The sequence below is a fragment of the Rhineura floridana genome, chromosome 6 (assembly GCF_030035675.1).
Source record: "Rhineura floridana isolate rRhiFlo1 chromosome 6, rRhiFlo1.hap2, whole genome shotgun sequence".
In the NCBI taxonomy this organism is placed as follows: Eukaryota; Metazoa; Chordata; class Lepidosauria; order Squamata; family Rhineuridae; genus Rhineura; species Rhineura floridana.
The window spans coordinates 49,443,308-49,464,556 of NC_084485.1; the positions used below are offsets into that span (position 1 = coordinate 49,443,308).

General features: G+C 44.0%; 2 protein-coding genes across 9 annotated transcripts in view; both read right to left on the reverse strand.

Annotated features, from left to right (window-relative positions):
• ERGIC3 (ERGIC and golgi 3) overlaps window positions 1–4,456 on the reverse strand; it is a 29,208-nt gene extending 24,752 nt beyond the window's left edge. For 4 of the 5 annotated variants that reach the window (XR_009763443.1, XR_009763442.1, XR_009763441.1 and 1 more), the window contains exons 1-2: window positions 4,345–4,456; window positions 223–293 (exon numbers count right to left, since the gene is read on the reverse strand). Coding sequence is in view for 1 of the 5 variants with exons in the window: in XM_061631758.1 (XP_061487742.1) it covers window positions 223–293; window positions 4,345–4,432 (159 nt within the window). In the remaining 4 variants the exon portion in view is untranslated. Of the gene's footprint in view, window positions 1–222; window positions 294–4,205; window positions 4,265–4,344 lie in introns of those variants that run through there. The other variant, XR_009763444.1, reaches the window with a different exon arrangement.
• A 7,367-nt stretch (window positions 4,457–11,823) lies between these two features.
• The window catches only part of CEP250 (centrosomal protein 250), a 91,289-nt gene continuing 81,863 nt past the window's right edge, over window positions 11,824–21,249 (reverse strand). For all 4 annotated transcript variants that reach the window (XM_061631767.1, XM_061631764.1, XM_061631765.1 and 1 more), the window contains 4 exons: window positions 14,376–14,528; window positions 13,801–13,908; window positions 13,464–13,511; window positions 11,824–12,880 (listed from right to left, as the gene is read on the reverse strand). In XM_061631767.1, coding sequence (XP_061487751.1) covers window positions 12,587–12,880; window positions 13,464–13,511; window positions 13,801–13,908; window positions 14,376–14,528 — 603 coding nt within the window. In that variant the 3' untranslated portion in view covers window positions 11,824–12,586. The remainder of the gene's footprint in view (window positions 12,881–13,463; window positions 13,512–13,800; window positions 13,909–14,375; window positions 14,529–21,249) is intronic.

The following is a 21,249-nucleotide window of genomic DNA, read 5'->3' on the forward strand; positions in this document are numbered from 1 at the left end:
ATCATCCGACTCACCACTAGGCAGCTTCCTGTGCTCCTTATCACCCAATGAGCATGAGGGCTGAGCAGGTGGCTGACCCAGGTCTCTTCAGTCCTAGTCTGACACACTATCCACAATTACTAAAACCTCTAGCATCCAAACAAAATAAGGGCAAATCAGGATTTGTGTGCGGGAGTGGGAGCGTGTGCATGGGGGTGGGGAGAAGAAAACATACTCATTTACCTCCTTTGTGAGATAGTACTGGAGCTCTGAGAAGAACAGTAAGAGCATGACAAGTCCGCTGACTACAGTCACTACACATAGAGACAGAAAAGAAAAGTTACATATAGTCACATCTTGCAGCTTATACAAATACATCTTGCAGCTTATACAAATCTTATAAATATTTTGGAACATAGGAAGCTGACTTATACTAAGTCACACTACTGGTTCAGCTGGCTCAGTATTTTCTGCCCTGAAATTACAGTAGCTCTCCAAGGTTCCAGATGTGTCTTCTCCAGCCCTACCTGGAGATACCAGAGACTGAACCTGGTATTTTCTATAGAATGAGCTCATGAAGAGCAGCTGTGGTAGACAAGTTTTCCTGTAACCTCTGATCTTTCCATGTAACACATAGCTGACAAGGGAGCTCTGGATGTATTCTTAGGTACACTCTCAGTACAGATAGTTTGATTATAAGGTCCAGAAGACCTGGCCAGTGCCTCTACATGAAACACATCCCAGAATCCTCTGCAAAATACAGCAATTCCTCAACAGGTTGACTGATGTGTAGAGGGTTCTCTGGGAAGATAAAAGGTTTCAAAATTACTGTTCTGCAATACTACAGAAAAGGTACTGCCCTACATTAGGACAGGGCTGGGCAATCCTTTTGCCCCCAAAGGCCCCATGTAGTAGTGTATGTTCACATGCCCATAGTGTGACCTGGGTGCCATCACACACACAAACCCTTTGAAAGCAAGGAAAGGTGGCTATCACCACTGCAGTCCTTGCTTTCAAAGTATTTTTCTGCTGGAGTGGAGAAGGGCCAACTCCTCTTCGCCTTAGCAAGTGGGAAAAAGCCTTTGACAGCAGGGATCATGCTTGCAATAACCAGTGTGATCCTTGCTCTCATGGTCTTTCCCTACTGAGGCAGAGAAAAGCAGATTTATTTCTACCCCAATGGGAAGAGATTGGAGATTGCTCAATCACATGTCACCCCCACACTCCTTTCTCCACTATCAAATCACACACTCCACAGCCTGCCAAACACCTGACTGGCAGCCAAAAGGAGTGCGGGGTGGAGAGTGATTTCAGTAGCAGTGGAGGCTTATGAGGTTGCATAGAAGGCCTACATGGTCAATATACAGCCAATGGGTTGTTCACCCGTGCATTAGGGCAACAGAACATTAGATGCCTCAAGAACAAGAAGCTGGTAGACCTTTCTTCTCCTGAGAAACTGGAAAACCTTCTAATAAAGCTTACGGTCAACACAAAGTTTGGGAATTATAAAACCATAATTGGAACGTATTTAAATCCAATAGTCTTGACTGCTATATAAAGTCATCCCATCTCAATTTTATTCATATTAAGGAAATTCATACATTATCTTTTTCTTACCCAGATATCACACAGCTGCAATAAAAAGCATGTACAACATGTGTGAAGTGTGCCTATTTTCCACTACACGTCTATATGACAAAAGGCACTATACAACACTGTGCATATACTGCACATGCTCTTTCCTTGGCCTAGAGCCACTCCTTTGAAGCAAAATCATCATGTGTCCAGTGGTCCTGCCACAACTGAAAACACAGTGCAGAACAAACATTTAGAGAGAAGACTGTATACAAGCAAGCAAAAAACCCCAAACTGACAGGAGAGCCCCAGAAGACACAGAGCTCAACATGTTTCATAACAAAAACTAATAGACAGGAGTTGGACAAATGCAGATGAGAAGGATGAATTCAGGTGAGAAAAATGCATACATTTGAAACAAGGACAATATAGAGCAGAACCATACTACCAAAAGAGAGAGCTGACTGCTTCAAATGAAGACAAACACTGTAAAAAAGACTGACATATCTGAGTGGTCTAAGTTACCTTATGTGGTCACTTTTAACTTTAGTGTTAATTAAATCTTCAAACAAGCAGTCCTACCCACTAGAAAACCATCCTCCTTATTTATTTATAAAAATATTTATATAGCACTCTCTCATAAAATATCAGAGTGGTGTACAAGAATATGTATACAATAAAATATAAACACTATTAAAAACAGAACAAAACAGTATCTTTGTGAAATCAGTTTTAATTTATTAGTGTTCCCTGCTTATCTACTTTCAAGGCACTGGAGTTCCTCCAAAGCAACAAGAATAAAAGATAATTGGTAGACAATCCCACTTGTTTCCTGTGTTCAGTAAAAGCACCAATTAGAATATGACACTTGGCAAATAATGTCCAAGGTTCTCTCTAAAAATAATCCACTGTGTAGTTCAAAGTCATTAGGAAGTACAGTGAAGAGGTTGCCGACTTAATTTCTCGAACAAAAGGATTAAATATTAATGAAAACACACACACACACATACAAAATAAGTATTTTATCTTATGGTTGAGAGGGGCAACTTCACTAACACAGCCAGTGAACAAAGGAGATCAATTTCAGTTACATCATGCATTCTCAAGATCATTCTGCTAAAGGAAAGTTCCTACTGCTGAATAACACTCAGCTACTAGATAAATGATAAATCTAGCAAAACCACATAATACACTAAGTTTCCCCTGAAGCATCCAGTTTTCTCTCATATTTAAAATACAGAGGACAACTAACTAGTTAGTCCTGAGCTTCATTAACATCCCCTTGATTTCAGCAGAAGAAAGCTTGATAATGTCCCATCATTATACCAATGAAATGTATTTAGGAATATCCAAAGATTAGAAGTTAATAGCAGGGAACAGCATGCTCTGTTTAATATCCTGCACTGTTAAACTTCTTAAGGCTTCTGGATCTGTTGCTATTTAAAAAATAGGTGTTAATTGAACAGTCAAAGACATACTGGGTTTAATGATATATTTACACTCATCTACAGGGCAGTATTCACTTTCTTATTAAAAAACAGCTGTTTTGCCACAGTTCCTGGGTGATTAAAATGCAACTGACTTCCCTGAACACTGTAGCCATATCAGCATGCAAAGAAATGTTACAAAAATAACATGTGTTGTACAAAGCTTCCCATGTGTTTACGTATAAACATAAACTCTGCTAGTTAAGCACTTGCATCCACCAGGAAAATAACACTCCTAAAAACAGACACAAAATCCAGACTTTCAGTGCAATCCTCTGCATATTTACTCAAAAGTTAGGTTCAATGGATTTTACAGAGCAATCCAATCCCTTAATCTGCCATGTTAGACGGGGTTTGGATGGGGTGGAAATGTCTCTCTAACAAGTTCTGCCCAATATCACCTGTGAGGAGCACTTCAATGTACCTGCCCAAATGATGGAAACTACTACTGGTGGTAAGTAGAGGAAATCCACCGAATGTAGTTAGTGGGTGGGGGCAACTGGGCCAACACAGGATACATTGGATCCTTAGCTGGCCCTGCTGCCATCATAATGATAGAAGGTGCAGCCAAGAGGCATTTTTCCTCCTCTTCACCCTGTGGTGGCTATACTGTTCCATCAAGCTTTGGATTACCACATTGGATACAAAGAATAAAGATTCCCTTCCTCTGTGTCCAGCATGGAAATGCAGGATGATCTTAGGAGGCTAGTAAAAAAAGTTTGCAGGTTGGTAAATTTACGACGTTGGAAGAGATTAATAATAATAAATAAAATAGTCACTGTCTTGAATTGACAGATAATGAAGAGCTCTGCACAGCAAAAAAAGCTCACGCACCTGTTCTACCTTAAGAAGTAGTATAATAAAAGATACCGCTTGCTACAGAGCGGGTTCATCCACGCCCACATATTCCTCCCTCTTGATGCTGCAGCCATCGGGAAGACTGACACGTGTCAACAAACTAGTACAGATAAGAACACCACAGACAGAAGAACTACATCACAAATACGATGCTTTTCATGGGAGACAGCTCAGGGGCACGTCACCATGTGATGAAAAATCAAGCTACTGCCATGCACACGTGAACCAACACCTGAAGCCCAACATCACAACAACTGCAAATAACCGACTGGGATATTGAACACGCTAATAAAAACATCAGCTAACTTGCGTAGGGGTCCCACATGCCGCAAGACCGCTCCACAGCACCAGGTGTTAACCGGCAGGGACCTTTACGAGAAAGACCTCTTAGCTAGGGCATAATTCTAGGCACAGAAACGTAGACACCCCCAAATACGCCCCTCACCGAGCGCGCCACCACACGTCTTAATCCGAAAATCCTCCAGGGTCTTGGGAAACGCATCAAAACGCTTCAGCCTCCCAAGCGACTCCATGGCTGACACTCCCCCCCCCCCGGTGACTCGGAAAAACTACCTACTTCCGGCTCTTAGCTCCGCCCTTAAAATGGGAGCGACCGTAGAGATAAATTGAATTCTTATAATTCTGCAACAAGTCCCAAGTTACTTCCGGTTTTATTCGAAATTTAGGACTTTAGCGCAGCTTTAACTGGACATATCCCCGCCCGCCCCATAAAAAGTAGCAACGTGTTTTCTCTAACTCGGGTCATAGACGGGAATCCCAAACATTTGGAAAGGACCATTGAACTCAATGGGGCTTACCTCTATGCACGCAGGTATAGTGTAGGATTGCAGTTATTTCTTTTGATTTAAAAAAGCTTTTCGAGTTTTTAGGTATTTGCTACTCAGCGGTATGTATTCTGCGTGTACCTGATGGATGGAAAAGGCTCTGGGGGAGCTATTTAGAAAGACTGATTTTTGCTGGAACTTGATGAATATCCTATAGGTTAGCTTCTTGGCTGGACATCGAACCAAGTATCAGACCCACCTCTCATTATTTATTTATTTATTATTTAATTTATAGCCCACCCTTCCTCTCAGCAGGAGCCCAGGGCAGCAAACAAAAGCAGTAAAAACACTTTAAAACATCATAAAAACAAAGCTTAAAATACATTAGAACAAAACAACTTTAAAAACATTATTTAAACATCTTAAATAAAGGGTTAAAAACATTGTTTAGGGGAGGAAAGGGTTTAAAAAAAACATATTAAAAGCAATTCCAACACAGACACAGACTGGGATAGGTCATAACTTAAAAGGCTTGTTGAAAGAGGAAAGTCTTCAATAGGTGCCCAAAAGAGAACAGAGATGGCACCTGCCTAATATTTAAGGAGAGGGAATTCCACAACTTTTAAAGATACAGAAGACCTCTTGGTTGCCAGGCCCAGCCTCCAAGAGGTCTTCTGTATCTTTAAAAGTTGTGCAGGGGGAAGGTAGAATTCCACTTTGTGGTTTTTCCCATTACAGTGTTGCAAGAACACCTGCACTTGGCTGACTTTCTTTTCTCCTAAAGATACAGGATCAGTCTCACGCCCTGAACCTGGCAACCCTAATCTGGTTGGGCTGGATGAGAACCAATACACTGAGACTGAATTCCAACAACAGTGAGGTTCTGTGGGTTGGTGGTTCATGAGTGTGGAACTTAGGCAAACATCCTGCTCTAGATGGAGTTGCATTCCCTGGAAGGAACAGCTGCATAATTTAGAACTAGTCTCATTGGTGTCACTTGAAGATCAAGTGGCTTGGAATATTTTGGCCACTCTTGGCCCCAATAATTTATGGTCTGGTAATCTCCCAGATGGATCACTGTAATACAATCTATGTGGGACTGCCCTTATAGGCATTCTGGAAGCTACAGCTAATGCTGCTAGATTGTTGAACGGAGCTGCTAATTGGGGCTGCGTACACACCTCACATTTAAAGCACGACTTCCCCCAAAGAATCATAGGATCTAATTTGTAAAAGGTGCTGGGAATTATAACTCTGTGAGGGGTAAACTACAGTTCTAGTAACACTGGTGTTAAAAAAGCTGCACTGGCTGCTGATATACTTTGAGTCTGAATTAAAGGTTTTAGTGATTACCTATAAAAACACAAAACTGCTTGCGACCTAGATACTTGATGGAGTGCCTCACTCAGTAAAGCCCTGCCTGAGCATTATCTTCTTCTAGTAGGGCCCTTTGTAGTGTCCCATTTTGGAAACCATACATTTTGTAGTGAAGGATGGGAAGGCCTTCTCTGTAGTGGTGTCCCAACTGTGGAATATCTTCCCCTCTAACGTCACTTCAGGTTCAGCACCAGATTAAGACCCGCCACTTTCTCAGGCATTGATGAATTGCTAACTCTGCTACATAACGCTACAAGAATCAGCTACTCTATATTTTAACATTATTGCTGTTATTGTTTTATCTACTTGTATGTTTCAGGTTTGTTATAATGGGTTGTCTTCAATATAGCACTAAAGTTCTGTCACTACAAGGATTTCTCCCTACACAATGGAATGATCTTTCCCTTCTTCTCCCCCCATGCACCCCCTAAATCTGCTCTGGGTTTTCCCCCAGCCCTCTCGAGCAGATTTGGGGATGGTGCAGGAGGAAGAGACGGGAAATCCCCTTGCACTAGTGCTAATCCTACACTAATGCCAGAAGTTTGTCCTAGCGAATGGTCTGAAGGCACATGAGGCTACCACCTTGCTGAAACTAAGCAGGTATGCGTCTGGTTGGTGCCTGGATGGGAGACCAACTGAGAACCACATGTATGCTGCGTTGGGTTTCTCAATGACAGAAAGACTGGATATAAATGTAAGAAAATAAATAAGTTAGTTAATACCATCCATGGTACCTAGATACAGAGTATAACGCTGAAATGAACTGCAGGGCTGTCATAAAACACTTTTTCTCAAAGTCTCCTCTTTCAACCAAAAAAGTGGGGATCATTGGAATTTGCAAACTAAAAAAAAAAGTTTCACACAACCTAACACTTAAGTCTCAATTTCACTTACCTGGTTGGGAGTAAGCACCACTGAATTCAATAGGACATAATTCTGGGTAAATATGGTTAGGATTGTGTTAGAAGACAATTTCATTTGGATTAACTTGTTGAGTCCAATTACAGTTATGTTAAATTCTTGTAGTTGATTGCTACATTTACCCCTTATATCCACCCTGGGGGATTTAAATACGGTTTCTCTACTCTGAATGCAGAAATTCCCTATTCAGACAATGAGATGCATCTTCTGAAATTCTTAATATCTCTGTGGCTCTTATTTCCTGTGGGAGATGCCAGTAATTCTCAGGGGGAGAGAATTATGGATCAGAGTGGTTTATAGCAGTGCAGTTTTGGCCACTTATTGACCATATTTTGTTGAGGTTGATCTTATGACAACCCTGGACAATAGTCCATGGGTAACACCACATGATGTAGGTAGGTCGCTGGCAGAGCTTGGAAAAGTTACTTTTTTAAACTACAACTCCCATCAGCCCAATCCAGTGGCAATGCTGGCTGGGGCTGATGGGAGTTGTAGTTCAAAAAAAGTAACTTTTCCAAGCTCTGGTCGCTGGTAGAGTACCAATGCATTGCAGGTGAAAAGTCCCAGCTTCAACCCTCAGCATCTCCAGGTAGGGCTGGAAAAGACCCCCCCCATCTGAAACTCCAGAGAGCCACTATCAATCCATATAGACAATAAAATACTATACTAGATGGACCAGTGATCTAACTCAGTATAAGGCAGTGCTCCTGCTGTCAAGAGGGAGAAACAGCAATCCTACAATATAGTTCTATGTGTTATATGTGGTGTAAAACACTGTAATCCAGTTGTAGATATTACACAGAGGTTGGGGGGGATTTTAAGCAGTAAGGTCAGAGGGAATTGAAATGCAAAAGTAGAAACAGTGGCAATTCAGTTAGAACTGGAATGTACCATTTATTTTGCATAAGACTGTATTATTGCTAAATGTGCTTGGTTTACAGCCATTCTACAAATACAAGCAGTTGCAAGATTAACAGTGCAATACTATATATGTTTACTTAGAAGTCCCATTGAGTTCAACAGTAAGTGTGTATAAATATTGCAACCTAAATATTTTAATAGTCAGTTTTTACAAAGGAGACTCTTATAGTCACTCACTTCCTTTGATAAACACTAGATTGAATGGCTTTAAGGATTCGATAATAGGGATGGTAAGATCTGTCAATTTTGGTTATCTCAGTTTCTCATTTCTCCAGCCTTAAATTCTGTTCTTCACATTTCTGCAGCAATTTGCTATTTTTTAAAAGAATCCTTATGAAAATTCTCCAGCATTTTAGTGTGAAGCTATCCTAACAAGGAGCCAGTATGGTGTATTGGTTAGAGTGCTGGACTATGACCTGAGAGACCAGAGTTTGAATCCCCACTCAGACATGAAGCTCGAACCTGGGCTAGTCACTATCTCTCAGCCTAACCTGCCTCACAGGGTTGTTGCAAGGATGAAATGGAGAAGGGGAGAGCCATGTACACTACTTTGAGCTACTTGGAGGAAATGGGTGGTCTATTGATGTAATAAACACATTTTGTAGGCAGTTTTGATTAATGTTCACATTTTTCAAGTAATTTCTCCTCAACTAATGCATTTTTGTGTTATTTTCAGCCATATATTCATTTTTATGCACATTTTCTAATATTTGCATTTTTGTAAACATTGGTTGGTGAACTGCTTCACAAAATTCAAATAAATGTGAAGTTCTAAGCATGGCTGTGTTTTTCATATTGTTTCAGAAACTGCAAATATGATTGATTCAGCTTGAAATACAAACTGAATGAAAGTTCTCACCCATCCTTACATAGTAGTGATCCCCTCGCTGGATCGTCACCTTGTAGCGATGAGTGGGATTGTGTGTTTCAATGAACCCTATGAACAATGCTGTCAGGAGTCACCCATGGAAGTAAGGTCAAGGGAGAGGAACCAGACAAAGAACGATCCAAGAATGTCCTCAACGGCAGAACTAGTGAAGAATAACAATGTGTATATTACAATGGCTGTGAAGGCAAATGAGGGCTGCAGCAGATAAAAGACTTCCAATCCTCGTGGTATCCATGCCATTGGATCAATGCCTTTTTCTGTCAAGATTGTGTGTTGATCGTTGTGCACAGACCTCCCCACATAAAACAAATTCACGCACAGGCGTCTTCCAACCAAACCAGACCAAATCAAAAGTCCCATGGCGATTGGTGAATGGTGATGGGGGCAGGATTGTGAAATCCGGAAGCCCCTAGTCATGGATTCACACATGGGCAGTGGATACAGACTCAGTCGTCCTGGCTCAAGGACCAAGGCAGTTGAGTAGTTTGGCAGCTATATCCACGACTGAGCAGTCTTATTCAGGATCCACTCTGCTCACTCCGTATGGGGAGGGGGCTAGAAAAGGTGCCCTAAACATAGTCTGCCTCATCTCTCTCCCTGACTGGATTGCCGCCTCCAGTGGGGTCACCACTTCGCGATTGCAAGACAATTGAACTTTGGAACGTGGAATATACGGACATTGCTGGACCATACAGATAGTGAATGTCCTGAATGCAGGACTGCCATCATTGCGAGGGAGTTGAGACATTTTAATATTGACATAGCAGCACTCCAAGAAACTTGAAGAGCAGGAGGACAATTGAAGGAAGAAAAAGGAGGTTATACCTTCATCTGGAAAGGACTGCCTGAACAAGAACGATGAATACATGGAGTAGGCTTTGCTATTAAAAATGATCTTGTGAAGTTCTTGTCAGAAGTTCCCATTGGCATTAATGAACGACTCTCAACTCTGACCTTATTTGCGATCTTCATTGCTATGATTCTACACCTTATTGAGGGGAAACTTCCTACTGGTGTGGAAATCATATATCAAACAGATGGAAAGCTTTTTAATCTCAGTAGGCTGAAAGCAAAAAGTAAGGTAATATCAACCTCTGTTGTAGAACTTCAGTATGCCGATAATGTAGTCTCTGCACATTCAGAGAAAGATCTCCAAACTATCCTAAATGTCTCTGCAGAAGCATATGGAAAGCTTGGGCTCTCACTTAATATTAAAAAAGCCAAAGTGCTTCATCAACAGGTGCGAACTAGTCCCTCTGTAGCACCATCAATCCAGCTTAATGGTGTGACGCTGGAAAAAGTTGATCACTTCCCCTATCTTGACAGTCATCTCTCTGTAAAAGCTGACATTGATGCTGAAATTCAACATTGTGAGCTCTGCAAGTGCTGCATTCTCCCGAATGAAGTGTACAGTGTTCGAGGATCAGGATATTCGCAGGGAGACCAAAATGCTTATTTACAAAGCCATTGTACTACCGACCTTACTGTACGTCTGTGAAACATGGACCATTTATAAACGCCACTCCCAACCTCTTGAAAGATTCCACCAATGCTACCTCCAGAAAATTCTGCAAATTACTTGGGAAGACAGACGGACTAATGTTAGCATTTTGGAAGAAGCAAAGACTACCAATGTTGAAACAATGATCCTTCAACATCAACTTCACTGAACTGGCCATGTTGTTTGAATGCCTGATTACTGCCTTCCAAAGCAGCTACTTTACTCCCAACTTAAGGATGGAAAACGGAATATCGGTGGACAGCAAGAGGTTTAAAGATGTTCTTAAAGCAAATCTAAAAAAATGTAACATGAACATCGAGAACTGGGAAATCTTGGTCCATGAATGTCCCAAATGGAGGTCAGCTATTATCAAAGGTGCTATGGACTTCGAAGAAGCACGAATACAGGACGAACAGGACAAACGAGCTAAGCGGAAGGCACGTCAAACAAATCCTCATCACGGCCATCTTCCATCTGGAAACCTACGTCCTCACTGTGGGAGCTGTGTGGATCCAGAATTGGCCTCCACAGTTACTTACAGACCCAGTGTTAAAGACCTTATCTTGGAAGACAATCTTACTCAGCCACGAGTGATCGCCAATGAATGAGTGAATGAATGGTGATGATAGAAAAAAGAAGTCTCAATGTGCCATCTCTGGTTATGAAGAAAAACAGGTACTCTGCTTTATGAGCAGCTCATGGATATCTGGCTGGCCACTGATGGAAAAGACATAAGGCTGAACTAAGGGATACTTGGTCTGAAACAGCAAGGCAGTATTTTTTAAATGACAGACTAGAGAAAGGACAACATCTGGTACTAACTTTTGATTTTCTTTTAATAAAAACTGAATTACAGTTTATCTTTCCTCCCTGAAAAATGTATTAAATAACCTCAGCTCAGATAGTTTATTCAACTTCTCTCTACTGGTTGTCACCAACCATGAGCTGCCAGGGACCAATTCACAATGTCTAAACTCATACCCGGCTCAGCAGATTCAACAAGCCGCTACCTAGAAGGCTCTGTTGAACTGCAATTTGGGAGACATAGTGGCAGCAGAAAAAAAGGTTTTGGTTGCAATCCTACTCAGTGGAAGTTTTGCTGTTCACTTAAATATGAGCAGAATTTAACTCTTCATTGCTGTCATGTAATATTTTAAAAAATGCTCTCTACCACAACTGATTGGCTTGGGATGGGGTCAAGTGGAACCTGTACTCTTGTCTTCTATTCCATTGCCTTCCTCAGATCAGCCATAAATGTGCCATGCTGGTGAAGCTGTGAGGAAAGGACACTGTGCATAGCTTGGACACAGTGACAAGATCTGAGGGAAACTATTACAGAGAGGGAAAGTATGAGATAATTATTTTGGAGGGGAAAGGGGTGTGTATTTCTTTCTACCATTACAGGTCACACAGCACAAGCTTACACCCTGATAATGATGTCTGGGCTAGAAGAAACACAGACAATATAGCTTCCTAACCGAGTTACGTAGGAGCTAACAAGACAGGAACTGAAATGCAAATAAATGAGGAAGGGTAGAAGATCAAGAGAAATAGAAGTGTTTAATGTGGAAGGATATCTGAACAAAAATGAAGAGAGTTAAAGTCAATATCATCATAAATATTACAAAAATATTTAGTACAAAAATATTGTTATAACTTTGAAGGTATTTTACAACAACTTGCAGTGTAGCAGTTCAGAACAGAATAAGGCATCCATTCTGAAACAAAAATCTCATTACTCTGTAAGATTATACTAAAGATAATACTTCACTGGCTGGGCACCTCCAGTTCTGTCTTGAATCTCTATGCAAAACCTGGCTGGAAAAAATTTCAGTGAACTTGCATCTACTTCAGGAGTCAATTTCTGCAATAAAACAACTTTCCCCACCAGAAATTCAGAATTATAAGTAGTTCTCTTCTTGTGTTGTTCTCATCCCTGACTCAAGAGTTTTGTTCTACAACACAATCTCCGCAATACACATTCAGCCACTTAAATAAGCAGCTCACCACTTATTCTTGTTATTTCACAGCTTGTTTTAACATGATTGGTTCCAAACAGTGTGGAATTATATTCTTGAGGATACAAGTTGGCAAGATGGGTTCTAGGAGTCCAGGTCCAGTTGAGTAAGAGGAAATCCCCTGCATACTAACCATGAAAAAAATATATCTACAGTTGAATATGGGCTGAAGTTCATATTAATTAAAGAACCTTTCAGGATTGCCCTGTTAGCTGTAGATTTTGAGGCCTGACTATACTTCTATAGAGCCTTTGGCTCCTGCCACTTCCTCTATGCTACCTTGAGGTCTTCTGCTGGACTGTGTCAGGTGTGGAGCTTATCAGTTGTTTCCCAGAAAAGAAACCATCCCAGCCTACTGCTGCCGATGCCAAGCTGTGGTTCAGGGTTTCATCAAGCTTGCGGGTCTCTAATTCCAGAACAGTAGCCTCAGGCTTCTTAGCCACAGCAGCTAAAGAATCAGACAGCTCTTGATGTAAGCCTGAAAGCTCCTGGTTTGTTTTGGTACAACAGTCAATATAATTCTGCTTCTGCTTCCATTCAAGTGACAGCTGATTTTGTAGAACAGAAACCTAAAAAAAGAAAAAGATGTCATCAAGGACTACTAGATTGTTTGCTTCTTAGTATCTGGTTTTCAACACTTCCAGATCACAGCAAGGAGCACCTTCAGCCCCACACAAAGTATACTCTTTACCTTCCAGGCTTATTATTATTAATATCTAATTCTTTACAATGTTTGCATATGAAGCTTTTGTGTGTAAACATTTTGTACACATACAGTAGCATGCAAGAACAAGACCAGAGTGACATGCACTGCAATGTACAGAAAAGTAAAAAGAGGAATTGGAATTAAGATTTTGAAAGATTAAAAAAAAAACTTATCTCCCTTAAAAGATTTCCCTGGAGGCCACTGATTGTGAAATGCCTCAATAAATCTCTGTTGGGCCTAATTATTTATTTATATTGAAAGATACAAATGTGGGATTGTCTGGGGGGAGGACAAAAAAACTCTTGTGGGGACAGATGCAGCTCATGGGTTAGCAGTACCTGATGTAGGGGACCATAGACGATGGGGGATGCAGCACTTAAGAAGAGGTGGAGGAAGAGGCACACAGTTCTGAAAGCTTCACTGTGCTCCAGATACAAAGTACAAACCTGTTTTTGTAACTCTGCAACTTGCTTACGAAGAACCTGAATTTCTTCCTAGAGAGAGAGGGAGAGAGAAAAGGACAAGATTCCGTCAACTGCTTATTTTCAGGAAGCTTACCACATAGAAAGAGAAAAATACCACCAAAGGAAAAGAAAAATCTTCCTCCCATTTATTCAAGGACAATTCAAGTCAACAATTTATGAACATCACTGAAATACAATTTACAGATATCAGCATGCCATTATCTAGAAGAAAAAAGATTGCAGAACAAAAATAATGGATAGGTTTAAGTGGTTTTAAAATATGAAAACATTATGTTTTAGAATATGTAAATATTCAGACCTTTGCAAGGGATGGAATCTTTGGGGGGCCAGAGTCAGCCTGGGAGAGTTCAAAGCTCAGAGAAAGGTCTCCACGACTCCTTTTCAGTCTCCTTCGTTCACGTTCTACCTGAAGACAAGAGAAGAAGGGGGAGGGGATACTAACAAATCAGGTGATAACAATGGGGCTGAGGACAAAGGAGGATAAAAATGTTACGAGCTATGAAAATGAACCACTACAAGCACCAGAGCCGAGTAAGCCAGGATGCACAGAACACTGATATTCTGGAAAGCTCTGAAATCTCTGAAGAGAGAAAAAGAACAAAAAAATGACCAGCCTGTGAAATCAGTAAAGTACGACAAGTCTGCACTGGAAGAATCAGGAGCAGGCAGAGTTACATATCTATAAAGATCTAAAGAGTTACATATCTATAATAGAGGTAACTTGGTATCAGATTTTAAGTATCAATTTTTTTACTATAAAGATGGGTAGTGAGTGATACAGGTATGATTAGATTTCACTGAGAAATGGGGAGGAGGCACAGAAATGAATTCTGATGTTATAATTATTTTTGTTTCCCATACAGGGAATCTCACCTGCTCTAGTGCACCTCTAAGCTGGGTATTACGCTGCTCTAGACCATATTTATCATTCTCCAGCCGGGCAACAGCTTGCTGTAGAAGCTGCAGGCGTCTATACAAGAGTCTCTTTTCAGCTAACCATGTCTGTTCTCCCTCTTTTCTCACAGCCTGTATGAAGATGAAAACAGGGTGGGGTAAGCACAACAAAAGATACAGTTGCTATATGTAGATGTAGAATGGAGACTTTGCTTCACGGATAGCGCACTGTCCTCTTTCTTTTTAATGTATTTTATTGATCTTTAAAAAACAGAAAACAATCAAACAGGTAAGTGAACAACACTCCTCCCTCCCTCCACCCTTACAAAGTTAACCAAAATATCTCTCTTTGCAGGTGTGCACACTTATACAAAGGATTAAAGACACGGCAACTCAGAAATCAGGGAACAAGGACAAAAGGCTCCGAGCCCAAGACTCCTCTCCGTTACTGCATATGGGATGTTGGAGGGCACATTGCTTGCTCTTGATTATTCACATAAAAACAGAATAAATAGAATGGACCATTGGTCTCACCTGAAGGGTGATTTTCATAGGAGGACTGCCATCAAGCGAGTTATAGCTCCACCTATCGTCCAAAGGCAAGAATGTTTTGAAGTCAAGACTAGGGGCGTCAGGCCCCTCCCACTCTCCAGTTCATTCGCAGCAAGTCCAAAGAGAGATATCTAAAAATGCAGGAAAAAAGGCCAACGGGCCTACCAGCAAAGACGTAACACAATAGCAACAATCATAATAATATGACTCTAACGTAGCGATATAACAGTAATAGCAGTCTTGACTTCACTAGTAAATCTAAATATAATAGCGTAACAGGAATATATAAAACCCCCCGAAAAATATCTAGGTATCCTCCAACTGGGAGGGTCATGATGGCCGTCCTCCTATGAAAATCACCCTTCAGGTGAGACCAATGGTCCATTTTCCACAGGAGGACTGCCATCAAGCGGGATGTACCAAAGCAGCCCATAACAGGGAGGGACCACCCGCATCCTAATCATCATTAAGAGCCTGTTGCAAAACTCGTCTGCCAAAAGAGGCATCGGCAGAGGCATAACGATCTATTTTGTAATGCCTTATAAATGAATGTGGGGTAGACCAAACAGCAGCTCTGCAAATATCAGCAACAGGAGCGTTGGTAGCAAAAGCAGCCGTAGTGGCCGCAGATCTAGTGGAATGCGCTGTTATGCTAGCTGGAACTGGAAGCCTAAGGGACTCATAAGCTAAGGTAATACATGCGCGCAACCAGTGGGATAAGGTGGAATTAGCTACTTTATGCCCCATAGAACATGGATGAAAGGATACAAACAAAGACTCAGTTCGTCGTATATCCTGGGTCCTAGACAGGTAGGTCTTGAAAGCCCTCCGAACATCCAACAAATGCCAAGCCTTCTCTAGAGGATGGGTAGGATTCGGACAAAAGGAAGGAAGAACAATGTCCTGGTTGCAATGGAAAACTGAATTGACCTTGGAACGGAAGGAAGGATCGGTCTTCAGCACAACAGAGTCCTTGTGAAAAACACAGAGATGGCGGGCAGAAGACAATGTGCCCAGTTCCGAAACTTGTCTCGCAGAGGTGATTGTGATCAGGAACAGGCCCTTGAATGACAACAGACGTAAAGGCACAGTCCTAAGGGGTTCAAACAGAGGGCGTTGTAAAGCCTGCAGGACCTTCGACAAACTCCATGAGAGAAAGCGGTGGAATACAGCCGGTGAGCGTAGAGTGGTTCCCCTCAGAAAACGATTGATGAACGGGTGCGAGGCAATAGGAGCACCAGCGGAGGACACTGAGAGAATGGACGACAGAGTGGATGCATGTCGACGTAAGGTGTTGGGTCTAAGTCCCATCATGAGGCCCCTATGAAGGAACTGCAGCACCTGTTGTATTGTGGCCTGGGAAGGATCGAGGTGCTGGGACTGACACCACCTGGAGAATGCCACCCAAGTATGTTGCTATATACGAGTGGTAGATGGTCGTCTAGAGGCCAATATAATGTCAATAACAGCGTCAGACAGGCCAGCAGACCTCAAATGTCCCTGTTCAAAAGCCACGCTGTTAGGTTGAGCCAATTGGGGTCCTGATGCCATATTGGGCCCTGGGATAAGAGGTCTGGCCTGATTGGGAGCGTCCAAGGGTCCGTCACTGACATGGCAAGGAGATCCGAGAACCACGGTCGATGGGGCCAATATGGTGCTATCAGAACCACCTGCGCCCTCTCGCGCCACGCCTTCCTCAAGGTTCTGGCTAACAGTGGTATTGGAGGGAAGGCGTACAATAGGCCATCCGGCCATGGTAGCGACAGAGCATCCACCGCTTCCGCTGTCGTGTCCAGGTATCGTGCGAAGTACCTGGGTAGCTGGCAATTGCGACTGGAGGCAAACAGATCAACTGAGAAGACGCCGAACTGATGCTGGAGAAGATGGAAAATGGTCGAATGAAGTTTCCATTCTCCTGGAAAGACCTGTTGTCTGCTGAGCCAGTCTGCTGTCACATTCCAAATTCCTCTGAGATGTTCTGCTTTCAAGGATTGTAGATGTTGTTCTGCCCAGTCGAATATGAGGTAAGCTAGGTTCTGCAGAGAACGGGACCTGGTTCCCCCTTGTCTGTTTAAATGAGATTTCGCACACATGTTGTCCGTTCGAATGAGAACATGGTCCAAGGGGAACAGAGACTGAAAATGGAGCAGAGCTAAGTGAACAGCTTTCAGTTCTAGCCAACTGATGCTCTGAGTCTGCTCTGCTTTGGTCCAAACCCCCTGAACGAACTGGGAATTGCAGTGGGCTTCCCAGCCGAAGAGACTGGCATCTGTGGTGATAACAGTCCTGCGGGGTTCTCTGAACTGAGTGCCCTGGGTGAGATGTTGGACCCTCATCCACCAGCGGAATGAAAGACGCAGTGCGGGGCTCAAGGGGATTGTTCGATGATTGGACCTGGCAATGTCCTGCTGAAATGGTAACAAAGCCCACTGAAGTTGGCGAGTATGAGCTCCAGCCCATGGCACAATATGGATGGTGGACACCAACCTTCCGAGAGCCCTTGCTAGAAGCATGACGTCTGCGGTTGCATGGTGCATCAGAGACCGTGTGATGTCTATGATAGCAGTTATGCGGTCTGGAGACAGTAACACCGTCACCTGCAGGGTGTCCAACATCGCCCCTAGATATTGTAGGCGTTGGGTTGGTTGGAGATGGCTCTTGTCAAAATTGACTAGCCAGCCGTAGGTCTGCAAGACATGGAGCGTGAGCATTAGATGGCGATGAGCCAGCTCCCTGGAAGTCGCCCGTATTAAAAGATCATCCACGTAGGGGTACATATGCACCCCTTGAAGCCAGAGGTAAGCCACTAGTATGAGTAGCACCTTGGTAAATACTCTCAGGGCAGACGAGAGGCCGAATGGCATCGCTCGATATTGAAAATGCTGAGGGCCGAAGGCAAACCGAAGGAATTTTCTGCGGGCTATGCAAATAGGCACATGGAGATACGCTTCCTTTAGGTCAATAGAAGCCAGGAAGTCTCCTTCGTGAAGGCTTTCTGTAATGGAGTGGAGGGATTCCATTTTGAATCTGCGATACTTTACGAAACGGTTGATGAACTTGAGGTCCAACACCGCCCTCCATGACAGATCTCGTCTGGGCACAGCAAATAGGAGGGAGTACACCCCTTCCGACCTCTCTGTTGTAGGGACTGGCTCTATTGCCGCTGTGTCCAAGAGGTGATGTATGGCTGTCTGCATGATGCAGTGCCTGGATGGTGCCCTGGGACAAGGAGAGGGATGAAATCTGTCTGGAGGGGTTGCCCAAAACTCTAGTGCACAGCCATAGCAAAAAAGATCTCTGATCCAGGCGACCTGAGTCAGACGCAGCCAATGGTCTCCAAACAGAAGCAGTCTGCCCCTGACCAGTATCGCGTCAGTACTGTCTGTGCTGGCAAGACCCTCCCCGATATGAGGACGTTGAGGTACCTCTGTGTCCCTGGTACTGACCTCTGCCTGGGAAACGTCTGTTCCAGACTCCCCTGGAGGAACGGAAATCATTGGTTCGGAAATCGCGGCCTCGTCCCCCAGGCCGCGCTCCTCGAAAGGGCTGGGTCGTGCGGTATGAGGTGAAACGTCTGAAGGGCCTGCAATCAACGTTCCTGACAGTGGCCAAGACAGGCTTCCGAGCATCCTTGGGGTCAACAAGTACTGCCTTTAGGGCTTCCTCGCCGAAGAGTAATGAGCCGGAATAAGGTGCCCTTGATAAGTTAACCCTGGCTGTAGAGTCCGCTTGCCAGTGCCGAAGCCAGAGGGTCTGCCAAGCGGCTACCTGAGCTGCCATAGCTCTTGCTCCCAGCTGATTTGCGTCCAAGGTGGCATCAGCCACAAACGCCACCGTCTTGTGTAATTTCATCAGTGACCTCCTCAGAGAGACAGGATAGGGGTTAGGATCATCTAAGAGATCATCCAACCACATCATCGCTGCCCTGGAAAAGATGGAAGCTGATGCAGAGGCTCGCATGGAGAAAGCGGTGGCCTCATGGTTTTTGCGTAAGGCAAAGTCCAGCCTCCGCTCAGTGGCGTCCTTTAAATGTGAATCTCCTTCCCTCGGCAAAAGGGATCTAGAGACTAGACTGGAAATCGGCTCATCTATGCCAGGGACGGCCAGTCTGCTTGTAAATTCTGGAGCCAAAGAGTAAAGCTTGTCCGCAAGGGCGTTAAAACGGTGTGTTTGTAATGGGTGAGACCATTTGTCCTTGGCCAGCTTAGCAATAGGATCTGGCACAGGAAGGTAGTGCTCTGCTGGTGTGGGGGATTTCAGGACCCTGGCCCCTTTAATAGCACGAGTGGCAGCTGCAGGTTGTGTAGATTGGAGACCAAGGGTGTTCAATACTCTGCGAGCAAGGGGCTGATAATCGGAGGCATCAAACAGGCGATAAGATGTATCCTCCTCTTGTTCCGACTGATCACTCCATTCGTCTCCTTCGGCTTGCATAGCAAATGGTGGATCCTCCCCACAAGAAACGTCATCAACAAACCTGCCCCTGGCAATGTCAAAAGGATTTGGAGAGCATGATGGATCTGCCTCATTGCGTACATAGTGGTCCACACTCCGCTGAGGAATGGCAGGGACTTGTGACTGTGACTGTGTTTGAGTGACGAACGACAGCATGTCTTGTAGTTGTGATATGAACTCATGAGACAGCTGCAGCCCTGGTGAAGTAGATGGTTGCACTTGTAGAGGCGACGTTATGGACGGCTCAGCAGGCTGTGAAAATGAATAAGCTCTAGGTGGTAATATGGGAGGAGGGTGGCTGGCTGCTGGTTGGTCAGGAAACCCAGCAAAGTCCTCCTCGGAGAATGCAGTCGGAGAGTGAAAGAGATTCATTAACTGTTCCTGGCCTGCCTCCTTGGAAACCAGAACAGAGACGTAGCGTGGCCGCTTGGTTGTGCTGTGGCTGGATAGATGTTTAGTTTTGGCAACCGTTTTGGTGTGCTTATGCTTGGCCGCCTTAGATTGTTTAGGTTTGGTTGCCTGAGTTGTCGCTGGCTGTTCCGCTATCATATATTTTCAAGGGGGTTCAGTACACGGCCACGGATGGGGCAGAATGCACAGACCCAAACAGGCTCAGTACACGGCCACGGATGGGGCAGAATGCACCGGCTCAGATGGCTAAGTACACGGCCACGGATGGGGCAGAATGTACAATATCAACAGCCTTGGTACACGGCCACGGATGGGGCAGAATGTACAATTTCAAACAGCCTTAGTATACGCAGAATGTACAATTTCAAACAGCCTTGGTACACGGCCACGGATGGGGCAGAATGTACAATTTCAAACAGCTTTGGTACACGGCCGCAAATGGGGCAGAATGTATAGTTCCAAATAGGCTGGATACACGAAACAGCTTCAATAGTCAGCTTCAGTCAGCAGTTTGTGTTGAAGAACCTATAGCAGGCTTATAGATGTTCTACCCTGCAGCATACACACAGAAACTGATAGAAAAGGCCTTGAACAGAATCCTTTACTATTGAAAGGACCAAACAGAAAGGGCGGAAAAAAAGGGGGAGGAACAAAATGGCGCCCGCGAAAAGATTGGGAAAATTGGCCAATCAGAAAGGCTTAGGAGCGATGAAGAAGCAATGGCGGTCACAGAGGAGCACCAGCAAGCTCAAAAAGCGGCCTCAAAAAAACACTCTGCAGCCGCGGGGCTAAGAAGCGCGATCACGGCTTACAGGGCGAGCCAGTTAATAACTGCCAAAGGGCAAAACGGCCAGTGAAATCCCTACAGCCGCTGGGACAGACTCAGTAAGCGAGGAGGGAGGGGGGGCAACAGCAAAGAGAAACTGCAAAGGGTAAGGAGCCGCAGCCGCAGGCTCCAAAGGCAGTCGCAGCGAGGTTTAAAATGCTGCGGAACGAGCCGGGAGAGGCGGGGCAGCCCAACTAGTAAAGGAACACTGAAGGTAGAAAGAGCCGCAGCCGCAGGCTCTGGAGTGGAAAAATCTTAAGGGAGCTGCAGCGAAAATAGGCGGCGAGTTGAAAAAGTACGGGAAGAGCGGCGGCACAAAGCAGAGAGCTGCAGCCGCTGCCTGAGGAAGGGAGAACCGCAGCTGCAGTCTCCAAGAATCACCGTTCAGCTAGGCAGGGAGCTGCAGCCGCAAGCTCCCAGAATAAGGCTGCGTCCGCCACCTGAGGAAGGGAGAACCACAGCCACGGTCTCCCAGTAAATAGCTAGGGACTGAGGGAAAAAATAGGCAAAAAGACAAACAAAGAACAGTCAGTCCCACAGACTCTAAAGTAAAAGACAGAGGGAAGGGAAATAACGGGAATACACACACAAAACCTCCACACCCTGTCA